Source organism: Entelurus aequoreus, linkage group LG02, assembly GCF_033978785.1.
Source record: "Entelurus aequoreus isolate RoL-2023_Sb linkage group LG02, RoL_Eaeq_v1.1, whole genome shotgun sequence".
Classification (NCBI taxonomy): Eukaryota; Metazoa; Chordata; class Actinopteri; order Syngnathiformes; family Syngnathidae; genus Entelurus; species Entelurus aequoreus.
Window position 1 is genome coordinate 88,790,708 of NC_084732.1, and position 12,174 is coordinate 88,802,881.

Below are 12,174 nucleotides of genomic sequence, written 5' to 3' on the forward strand. Positions count from 1 at the left end.
TCTGACATGGACTTGTTTCTTCAGCATTGTCCACATGTTTAAGTCAGGACTTTGGGAAGGCCATTTTAAAACCTTAACTTAACCTTAACACATAACTTTCCTCCAGAAGGTCTTATCTTTGTCCATGTACGGTAATGTCAAATTAAACAAAAATTGAGCTATTTGGCCACAATACCCAATAATATGTTTGGAGGAGAAAAGGTGAGGCCTTTAATCCTAGGAACACCATAACTACCGTCAAGTGTGGTGGTGGTAGTATTATGCTCTGAGCCTGTTTTGCTGCCAATGGAACTGGTGCTTTACAGAGAGTAAATGGGACAATGAAAAATGAGGATTACCACCAAATTCTTCAGGACAACCTAAAATTATCAGCCTGGAGGTTGGGTCTTGGGCGCAGTTTGGTGTTCCAACAGGACAATGACAAGTTAAAAGTGGTAAAGGAATGACCAAATCAGGCTAGAATTAAGGTTTTAGAATGGCCTTCCCAAAATCCTGACTTAAACGTGTGGACAATGCTGAAGAAACAAGTCCATGTCAGAAAACTAACACATTTAGCTGAACTGCACCAATCTTGTCAAGAGGAGTGGTCAAAAATTCAACCAGAAGCTTGTGGATGGCTACCAAAAGTGCCTTATTGCAGTGAAACTTGCCAAGGGACATGTAACCAAATAACATTGCTGTATGTATACTTTTGACCCAGCAGATTTGGTCACATTTTCAGTAGACCCATAATAAATTCATAAAAGAACCAAACTTCTTGAATGTTTTTTGTGACCAACAAGTATGTGCTCCAATCACTCAATCACAAAAAAATAAAAGAGTTGTAGAAATTATTAGAAACTTTTGCCCATGACTGTATTTCAACATTGTTAAATATATATAAAATAATGTAAAATAGCAAAGTGTGTGGATGCTTGGCATTGAGCCCTCAAGGTTGGCAGGTCTAAATTAAAAAAAAGATATAAGATATTTCACTTAACCATGTCAACTAAAATACATAGATGTCTATTTTTTCTTCCAATAGATTTAGCATACAGTGATCTACATTGAGAATTGGATTTAATGTAGCAAAGGATATCAACATGGCCAACTGCATCCTTTGAAGTTTTTGCATGCAGCCCAGCAGTGGAAAAACACCTATCCTTTATGTGGGTTGGACAACAATAAGTAAACGCTCACAGAATCTAAAAAGCGCTGATTTTGATCTCTGATTATACAGAGCATTGGACAGTAGGTGCCATAAAGCACAATATATATGTAAATTAGAAGACAATCATATGTTAATAATTTCATATTGTATATATTTTTTTCATGTCTCAGCATTCACACATACTTTTTTGTGTCAATCCAAAATTCTGTTTTTTTCCCCTTAGTGGATTGATTCCTCGACTACTTGGAGACGTCTTAGCTCTGTGGATTTGTAACATGCTGGCTCACTTCATCAACACATACGCAATTGATGATTCGGTATACAATTTCCTTATTTCACATAAGCTCAGTTCCTGCCTTTTCATTTGTGTTTTGTCTTTGTGTCATCCAAATGAACAAAAGGGGTGTGTGTGTGTATTATATATATATATACATACATTATAAATATACTGTATATATATATATACACAATGCATACATATAAAGTGATAGTTTTAGAATGTATCAAGTGTCACCGATTAAGATTTGTTCAAGAACAGGCACCACAACTGACAGCCAGCGTAACAAAAAATTAAAAAAATGCAAAATAGAACGCCCTGATAAGGTACTACTCAGATGCTCCAGGATTTAGATATAGCCAATTCATGTAAATTCAACCAATTCACACAAATTATTTGCGGCCTTGTAATGTTTTCCAATCCCTGCAATTTTGGACATTTTAGCAAATAAAATATGTCCCGGCATAGCCCATCCATTTCTTCACTTAATTTTTTACATTGACAGAGATGTCGACCTGTGATTATAATCTCTCATCTTTTATTTACCAACCAACATCACCGTTTAAATGATGGCTTTTATCGAAAGCGAGCAAATTATATGCAATGTAAGCTGGGAATCTCACAATACCATACCATATGCAATACATGGTTCACCATAATATGGCGATATATCAATATATTGCTCTTAATAATATATTATTGTTTGTAGGGGTGAAACCAAAGACTTTGTATTTTGCATCATAATTTCTCCAGAGTACAAATGGCAATAGTGCAAATGAAATGATACTGATAACACACTAATAAATACAAACAGGCATTTATTTTCAGAATATGAATAGAAAATCAACATTTTCTTCCAGGCACAGAGAGAACAGAATACCTGCTTTGCCCCCAGGTGGTAAAATTGAGATACAATTCAAAATAAATGTTCTTTCGGTTTCATAATACACCTGACGGTGCAACCTGGACACATCATCAGTGATTCTCCCGGGGTCATAGGGTGTTTCGGGTCTTAATCAAACACCCTCTCCCGGGCGACCCAGCCGAGGGTGATCAGTCCCTCGACTTGTGTCCAGGTAGCGCTCCACGCCACGCGTCCCCCCTCCGACGGTCTGCCCCGGGGTTGCGCCGGTGGTGCTTGGAGGTTCCAGGCACTGTGGGGAATGTCCGGGCCTGGGTCCTCCTCCGTCTCATCAGGGCCGTACAAGGTACTGGCCCTTTGCGTTGCACCACGGGTTTCCTCAGGCAGCCTATCTTGATCTTATGTGTCTTCAGGGTTTTTCGCAGCGTTATATGGGTGCTCCCTTGCAGGAGCTGCAGCTTGGGATGCTACCCCTCCCTGCCCCGGTTGCCGTCTTTCCGGGCTGTCAACTGTCTCTCTAAAAAAAAATTAAGTTACAATTACAATTAAATTAAATACAAATATGTGACTTAATGTGACCACACAATAGTGTGTCGCAGTGCCAAAAAACCCCTAAAACAAATTTGTAAAATCAAAGCTAATAGTTTTACTGGGAAAAAAAAAAAGGGCATCTAAACATTGTAACATTTGCCGCAAATTTAGGAAAATGTTTCATTTAAATCAGTCGTAACAAAAGTAGCCCATGAAAGCCTGGAGTGACTGATTACTACCTCTTTTAGTGACCAGAGTATTTATATCCAACTTGTGTGATGGTTATGGAAGCATTAAGGGTTTGTATTCCTCCATTCAGATGAGTCACACAGGAGAACTCAAGAACTGCTTCCAGGCTGTCACAGGGGTAAGTTTGTGTATGTCTATATTGGCATTAAGAGCAGTATTTATTGCCTTTACTGAAGCAGAATAATTGTGTCCTTTTTGTGCAGTTCTTTGCAAGTATGCTTACATACCCTTTTGTATTGGTATCAAACCTCATGGCTGTCAATAATTGCGGGTGAGTTAGCTGACCAATCATTGTTCTGTCTTTTCAAATAAAATGTGAAACACACACTTCTTTCAGGCTGGCTGGAGGGCGTCCTCCGTATGCATCAGTATATCCTACCTGGGTGCACTGCTGGAGTCACCTGAGCCGAGAGGTTAGCTCATTTATGTGCATTCACTTTTTAAACATAAATATGTGGTTTTATGTGTCTTTGCGCACATCCCCGCAGACCCTGACATGTATCGAAGTATTGTAGCAAAATTAGTTGTAAACGTGTGTCTCAATCTAATTTGCGCGCGTGTGTGTACTAATTTGTGTGTCTGTATATCATTCCAAGTGTGTGTATGCAGATCCGCGTACATGTGTTTTAAGTTGCCTGTCTGTCCCTAATCAGAAAGAACTCTCGATAGGCTGTCTACTTAGGCTTAACTTTTATGACACTTCTGCCGTGTAAGATTTGAGCATTCAGAAGTGCATGCATCTACGTACGTATCTATGATCTGCAAACCACATGACTTTTGCGACACTTCTGCCGTGTACGATTTGAGCGAGCGCATCCAGATTTCTGAGCGTGTAATACAACTTGTGCACGCGCATTCATAAGTGCGTGTGTGTAATACAATCTGCGTGTGCATATATGGGGTGTGCCTACATTTAACCAACCATGGAAGACACCACATATTTAAACCAATCAGAAGCAACGTACAGTTGAGGTGTGTGAAAGAGAGACGCCAAGACCCGCCTTACATTGTTTCTGATTGGTTTAAATTGCATAGTGTCTTCTGTGGTTGGTTAAATGTAGGCACAGTGGTCTGGGATTGGTTATTTTGATCTGTCTGTATAGCGACTTGAACATGTAAAAAGGGTTGTCTGTCTGTAACTCCCCCTTGCCTTTCCTTATACTCACCACAAGTCGGTGCTTTACAGCCACTGATCATGTTTGGACTATGCTGGAACACTTGTTCAACGCTACCAAGCTTCCTGCTTTGTCTTCCGTGGTTGGTTAAATGTAGGCACGCCTCAGATACGCACACGCAGATTGTATGACATGCACACACTTCTGAATGCGCGCTCACAAATTGTATTAGACGCTCACAAATTTAGATGCGCTCGCTCAATTTGTACATGGCAAAAGTGTCGCAAAAGTCGTAAAAACGGCATACTGTGTAAAATGAAGTGGCAGGAATGTTTAGGAAAACACAGTAATTGAACACAAACAATGTTAAAATGTTCTAATCATATTTATTACTACAAACATGTATTTTTAAGTGCAAGGAATAGTGCAGGAACATTTCAATGTTACAAGCAAATATTTAAAAAAAAACTTACAGTTGAGTGTCCTTTAATTGACAATATAAATATCCAGTTTTTAACAAGTGTAAAACTATAATGTTCACTTTAGCATCTTTCAACTTTAACTTTTTGAGAAGCAGGGTCCTTTGCAGTAGACTTCTTTTTATATCAGTTTGGAAAATGCAGTTTCTATGAAAAGTTAACTCAAATACCTCACAAATTGATGTTTAGCCTCTGTGGCTTCAAATATTTTTTCCCTTGTGCTGTGCGCCTTGACCGATACAGTACTTTCAAAATTTCACCAGACACGTTGGGTATATATATATGGGACGGCGTGGCGAAGTTGGTAGAGTGGCCGTGCCAGCAATCGGAGGGTTGCTGGTTACTGGGGTTCAATCCCCACCTTCTACCATCATAGTCACGTCCGTTGTGTCCTTGGGCAAGACACTTCACCCTTGCTCCTGATGGGTGCTGGTTAGCGCCTTGCATGGCAGCTGCCGCCATCAGTGTGTGAATGTGTGTGTGAATGGGTGAATGTGGAAATACTGTCAAAGCGCTTTGAGTACCTTGAAGGTAGAAAAGCGCTATACAAGTATAATTTATCATTTGCACAAAGTATCAGCATCGGATCTGTATCGCCGATACCAGCTGGAATTTTACTATGTATCGGATCGAAAAGAAAATCACTTACTAATGTCAGGTCAGTTATGTCCGACATGTATGCTGTCTGTTACTTGTGTGTTTATTCTGTGCTTATAAACATAAGAAAAAAATACTTGTTGACCAAACATTTGCACATTTGCTGAATGATAAATAGCAAAAGTAAAACACTGTTTTTCTTTGTATACTATTTAAGAAAAAAATTAATAACTAGATAACGTAATTAACTAATCAAATTAATAGTGTATAATATATATATATATAATAATGTATGATATTGATATGTAATAGCCCCGACCGAGTATGGCTATTGTATTGCAAATCACTCTATACTACGATTGATGTATATTTTCCTCCTGAAATGAAAGAGCCAGCTTTTTATTTTGTATTAAAAACCGTCTATGCTACAATTGATGTACTGTATATAAGCAGCTTTTTATTTTGTATTAAAAAAAATCTATTTGTTGTTAGAAAAGAGACAGACTTCTTTACATTCATATGAAAGCTGCAACATTTTGAAAAACATTAATTGGCAATTATCTCATTACTGAATGTAAAGAAAAATAATCACTGACATCTTTCATGATGTCTACCTTCAAACGATACGATGTGTGTTCGATCGCTCTAAATCCATGTATCATTTGTTAATTATTTTTTCAATATACTAAAAAACGAAATAACAATTAAATTTTTCAATATTTATTTCCTGACCCAAAACGATTAACGAAATGTTTTTCCAATATCCGATTTTGTGCACAATTGGAAAATAAACAAGTCGGGTAACAGACGTATTTACCTATTTTTTGCGAATTTGTTTTGAGACACCAAGTTTAACCGGAAGTAGTTTTACGTGAAGATAAAAAAATATATATAGAAGAAGATAGACAGGACGACCAAGGGGGTCTAAATCACAAGCGGTAACAAAGTGACTTCTTTTTATTTTTTTTTATTTTATATTTTTTAACCATTTAGATCAGGGGTCGGCAACCCGCGGCTCCGGAGCCGCATGCGGCTCTTTGACCACTCTGATGCGGCTCAGCTACATACTTGCCGACCCCCCGATTTTCCCAGGAGACTTATGGATCTCAGTGTCTCTCATACATAACTCCCAGGGAAAAAATAATCCTATTTAGACTATCAATACTAGATAAAGGGCGTGCCCTGATTGCACTGCAGTAATTGTCCTCTATAGCATTTACATACAGCGTGCCAGTCCAGCCGCATGTTGCATGTTGTTATTAATCGTACACACAGGAGACAGCAAAGCATACTTACTCATCAGCCACACAGCTTACACTGACGGTAGCCGTATCAAACAACTTTAACATTGTTACGTTACAAATATGCGCCACACTGTGAACCCACACCAAAAAAGAATGAAAAACACATTTCTGGAGAACATCTGCACTGTAACACAACATAAACACAACACAACCATTACCCAGAATCCCATGCAGTCCTAACTCTTCCGGTCTAGATTATACACCCCGCTACCACAACCCCCCCACACATCAACCCCCCCCCCCCCTCTCCTTGCGTTGGTTGAGCGGAAGAGTTAGTGCTGCATGGGATTCTGGGTATTGGTACCGTCAGTGTCAGATGTGTATTGGTACCGTCAGTGTAAGATGTGTGGTTGCTGAACTAGTACGGAAGAGTTAATGCTGCATGGGATTCTGGGTATTGGCACCGTCAGTGTAAGATGTGTGGTTGCTGAGGTAGTACGCCTTGCTGTCACTTACGTGTGGTCAAGCAGGTACACTGTTAGGGCAGACTGTAGAGGGCGGTGTCATCACGCTCTGATATTCGGGAGTCTCCCGGGGAAAAATGAGAGGATTGGCAAGTATGACGCTATCAAGCGCCATTCATTCAAAACTCGCGGGCTGCACTAACATCAAATGTCCACATTAAAGTGCGTGCCGGTGCGTGTGTCGGAGACCCCTGGTTAATATAGCACAAAGCATTTAAGCTCTGTATGCAGTGTTTTTCATTTTAAATTGTAAAATTTTTTTGTGGCTCCCATCACTTTCTTTAATTTGTGAAACTTGCCAAAATGGCTCTTTGAGTGGTAAAGGTTGCCGACCCCTGATTTAGATGAAATGGGCAAAGTTCCCACGGCACACCTTAGTATCAGCAGCACCCTGAAGTTGAAAGAATAAAACTAAAATGGTCAACTACATCATTAAAATAAAGCAGTATACTGTTATGTGCATATAATGATAATAGATTAGATTTATATAGCGCGTTTCTACACACTCAAGCGCTTCACAGTGAGAACCATCATTCATTCATTGTACATTCACATGCCTATTCTGCCTATAAAGCACTAAGTATAAAGTATATGTTATGTTAGGCACATTCCTAATATTAATATGTTTGCTCATTTTAAGCATTAATTTAAAAAACGCATCACAAAGTTCACTTTTTCGTTTGACAACATCACTGATTACTACTCACTGCAGACTTCATGAGAGACAACACACATAATAAAATATAACTTACTGTACAACGTCTCCTCTCACTAGGATGCTGACTGATAGAATGTTGATACATTCCCATTTAGATGAAGTCACAAAGAAAAAAGGGGGGTTGAACCAAGCATCTTTTTGTGTCTTTCACACCATTTCCGGTTCTAAATTGGCTATCTAAGTTGACCAACCTGTCGGATTATGTCCTCATTATTTTATTATCAAGGTGAGAGGCATTATTTATGATCTAGAATAAACTTTAACCACCTCTGAGGCAAGAAAGCAGCTCACCTTCACCATCCAATCATGTCAACATAGCCACACAAGCGTTTGTCTGTGTTAGCGCTTTTCATAACAATATCACCAATACTTGGTTAATATTCAAGTCACTAAATGTAAATGGGGCACTGTTCGCGGTTTTTAGATGGTTATTTCGAGGGCTTTATGGACGGAATAGAGGACATCCCGTGAGCTCCATTGTGGGAGAATGTTTATTTACGTGTTAGAATGCATTTAAAAAATGTATCCGTCTTCTTGTCTCTCATAATTGTGAACACTAGGCAAAATTCCAAAAAAGTGCAGTTCCCCTTTTAATTAACATAGTGTGAGATTTTCAATCAGATTTGTTTCTTGGATTTTTTTAACTGTAACTTTGTTTCCTTTAGAAACTATATTTTCTTTATATTCTTCAGCAGATTATTGTTCTTCTTGAATGACATAAACAGTAAGCAGTAAATCCATGTTTGTAATTACCGTATTTTTCGGAGTATAAATCGCACCGGCCGAAAATGCATAATAAAGAAGGAAAAAAACATATAAGTCGCACTGGAGTATAAGTCGCATTTTTTGGGGAAATGTACACTACCGTTCAAAAGTTTGGGGTCACCCAAACAATTTTGTGGAATAGCCTTCATTTCTAAGAACAAGAATAGAATGTCGAGTTTCAGATGAAAGTTCTCTTTTTCTGGCCATTTTGAGCGTTTAATTGACCCCACAAATGTGATGCTCCAGAAACTCAATTTGCTCAAAGGAAGGTCAGTTTTGTAGCTTCTGTAACGAGCTAAACTGTTTTCAGATGTGTGAACATGATTGCACAAGGGTTTTCTAATCATCAATTAGCCTTCTGAGCCAATGAGCAAACACATTGTACCATTAGAGCACTGGAGTGATAGTTGCTGGAAATGGGCCTCTATACACCTATGTAGATATTGCACCAAAAACCAGACATTTGCAGCTAGAATACTCATTTACCACATTAGCAATGTATAGAGTGTATTTCTTTAAAGTTAAGACTAGTTTAAAGTTATCTTCATTGAAAAGTACAGTGCTTTTCCTTCAAAAATAAGGACATTTCAATGTGACCCCAAACTTTTGAACGGTAGTGTATTTGATAAAACCCAACACCAAGAATAGACATTTGAAAGGCAATTTAAAATAAATAAAGAATAGTGAACAACAGGCTGAATAAGTGTACGTTATATGACGCATAAATAACCAACTGAGAACGTGCCTGTATGTTAGCGTAACATATTATGGTAAGAGTCATTCAAATAACTATAACATATAGAATATGCTATACGTTTACCAAACAATCTGTCACTCCTAATCGCTAAATCCCATGAAACCTTATACGTCTAGTCTTTTACGTGAATGAGCAAATAATATTATTTGATATTTTACGGTAATGTGTTAATAATTTCACACATAAGTCGCTCCTGAGTATAAGTCGCACCCCCGGCCAAACTATGAAAAAAACTGCGACTTATAGTCCGAAAAATACGGTAGTCATTTTCTGCTAAGCCCGCCCCCACGCTCATAGCGAGATGGTAAATTCCTGATGTAACTAATCAGGTTATTATCTTTACACGACATATTCAATGTTTGGCTAGGTTATTACAAAGACATCCCATAACTTCAACTTGATTGAAACCCCCTTGATCCTCCGTCTTCTACGTACGTTAGTTTACCTTCAACCCCAAGTCCGCGTATAACTACTTCCGGGTAAACATGGTGTCTCAAATGGGTCACAAAAAATATTGGTTGTTGCCTGCTCCTTAAACAGTAATCCCAGTTTGCACACATGCAATATATAATAGAATATGTAATTTTTATGTATTTATTTTTACCTTTCTACACCACGACATTGGTTTTATAAAATCAGAAGTTTCTCATAATATTCTATTAAGGTCATTTATTATACAAGGTGGTGACCACATTTCAATTCTTCATTCTTTCCAGGGCAACATGAGCAGAGGAAACAGTTTATTCTTCCGGAAACTTCCAGCAGGAAAGACGTATGCAATTAACCAGAAAATATTTTATTAAAAACAGTAACAACACAAAAACAAATATGTCTGATGTGGGGGAAATTACTGTTAGTGCGTCAGTCATCATGTGTGCACTCCTTTCATGTTTTATTAACATTATCATGATCTTTTTCATTGAAAAATAACAAGCTATAGTGTTTATGTCAAAGAAAACAGCAGTTGTTAGGGAGTGACGCTACATGGATGGACCAAGTCATTTCAACAGTGCTAATGTTCTGACTACTAAATGTCGTCTCCCCCATGATCTTCTTTCAAACACTTCAGTTACATGTGATGATGTCTGACATGATAATTGCTTATTATTCATATTATTATTGTTGTTATTGTGGAATGAGCTTGGTCAAAGAACAGACCATTCTTTCTATGACACTCGTCAAATACTTACATCTCTTTCCAATAGAAATAAAGGTGTTTTTTTGTCCTTATGTTTTGGAAATGTGTTTTGATCATTCATGGACTCTGTGTATTGATCTCATGATCACCTTTGTTTGAGACCCCAGCGTCCCCTGCTGTTCTAAGAAATGTCTACAAGTTCTCAATATGGTTTAGGCCTGTGAAAAAGTTATTTACCGGTAGTCATTTAGTTTTTCATCATTAAGGCCTTAGAATTAAATAATTATTGGCTAACCCCGAATGTAGAAAGTGAATAAAGCTAAAATATCAATGCAGTGAAACTAGGGATGCTACGGTATGTCATCCTCATGGTGTGACCCCCGTACCTCACAGTTTGCTTAATTTTTGGTGCGGTACGTGTACAAAATACAAACCATGTAACTAAGTAGCCAATTAATTTTGAATACAATATGACATATTTTATGACAATGTAGGTGAGATGAGTGGGAATGATTAATAGTAGAAAAGTTTATTATTGGTTGAGGGCAGATGCTGGGTCACTTTAGAGCAGGGTTGTCGAATTTCGTTTTCATCGAGAGCCACCTCGCAGTCATGGGGCCGCTTGTAACAGATACTGTAAGAATATAAAAGTATAATCGCCTCATTATATTATTGCTTATGCATTTGGTTATTTGATTTTTGTACGTACAAAATGATGGATAACTTGCTTTAAAATCGTAAGTCAAGGTGACAGGCAGATACTTAAGTATTTATTGTTATTTTTACAATCGATCATATGGTACATAATATAGGGGTGCTAAAATATTTTTTATCACATTCGAATCCCAATTTTTTTAGTAATTTGCAAAAATCTAATTTTTTAATTTTTTTTGGGACGAATAAGTTAAAAAAAAAAAAAGATGTTTAGGCCATATCTATGCTTACTTGGTGCACATACGTCAGCAACCAAAAGGAGGTTTTGTAACCAGTAAGCTGTTTTGTTAAGGTGTTGTTATTATTATGCCAAATAATGCATTGCAAAAATCAGTTTAAATCGAGAATCGTGTTGAATCCAGTATCGATTATGAATCAAATCCTCACCCCAAGAATCGTAATCGAATGGCGAGGTGCCCAAAAATTCACACCAATGAAAATTAAATATTTGTATATATACACCAAAGTTTAAAACACGTGAAATTTCATGTATTACATACATTTTTTTCTGTCAAAATTGAAACAATGAAAACATTCAGTAAGAAAGATGAAGTATCCACATTATTCCCAGGCTTTCGCAGGCCACCTTAAATGACGTGTCGAGCCGGATCTGATACATGTGCTTTAGAGCAGTGGTCCCCAACCTTTTTGTAGCTGCGGACCAGTCAACGCTTGAAAATTTGTCCCACGGACTGAGGGGGGTAATTTTATTTGGGTTTTTTTTGTCATAAAAAAATACAATCATGTGTGTTTACGCACTGTATCCCTGCAGACTGTATTGATCTATAGTGATATATAATGTAGGAACCAGAAATATTAATAACAGAAAAAAACAACCCTTTTGTGCGAATGAGTGTAAATGGGGGAGGGAGGTTTTTTGGGTTGGTGCACTAATTGTAAGTGTATCTTGTGTTTTTTATGTTGATTTCATTTTTAAAAAATTATAATTTTTTATTTTTATTTTTATTTTTTTTCTTGTGCGGCCAATACCAATCGATCCACGGACCGGTGGTTGGGGACCACTTCTTTAGAGCAGTCCTTCTCAAATAGTGGG

At 37.7% G+C, this 12,174-nt stretch overlaps 1 protein-coding gene across 3 annotated transcripts in view; it reads left to right on the forward strand.

Annotated features, from left to right (window-relative positions):
- The window catches only part of LOC133640405 (mitochondrial carrier homolog 2-like), a 28,564-nt gene extending 18,064 nt beyond the window's left edge, over positions 1-10,500 (forward strand). For all 3 annotated transcript variants that reach the window (XM_062033800.1, XM_062033808.1, XM_062033816.1), the window contains exons 9-13: positions 1,374-1,467; positions 3,140-3,187; positions 3,273-3,340; positions 3,407-3,482; positions 9,985-10,500. In XM_062033800.1, coding sequence (XP_061889784.1) covers positions 1,374-1,467; positions 3,140-3,187; positions 3,273-3,340; positions 3,407-3,482; positions 9,985-10,071 — 373 coding nt within the window. In that variant the 3' untranslated portion in view covers positions 10,072-10,500. The remainder of the gene's footprint in view (positions 1-1,373; positions 1,468-3,139; positions 3,188-3,272; positions 3,341-3,406; positions 3,483-9,984) is intronic.
- The last annotated feature ends 1,674 nt before the right edge of the window (positions 10,501-12,174 follow it).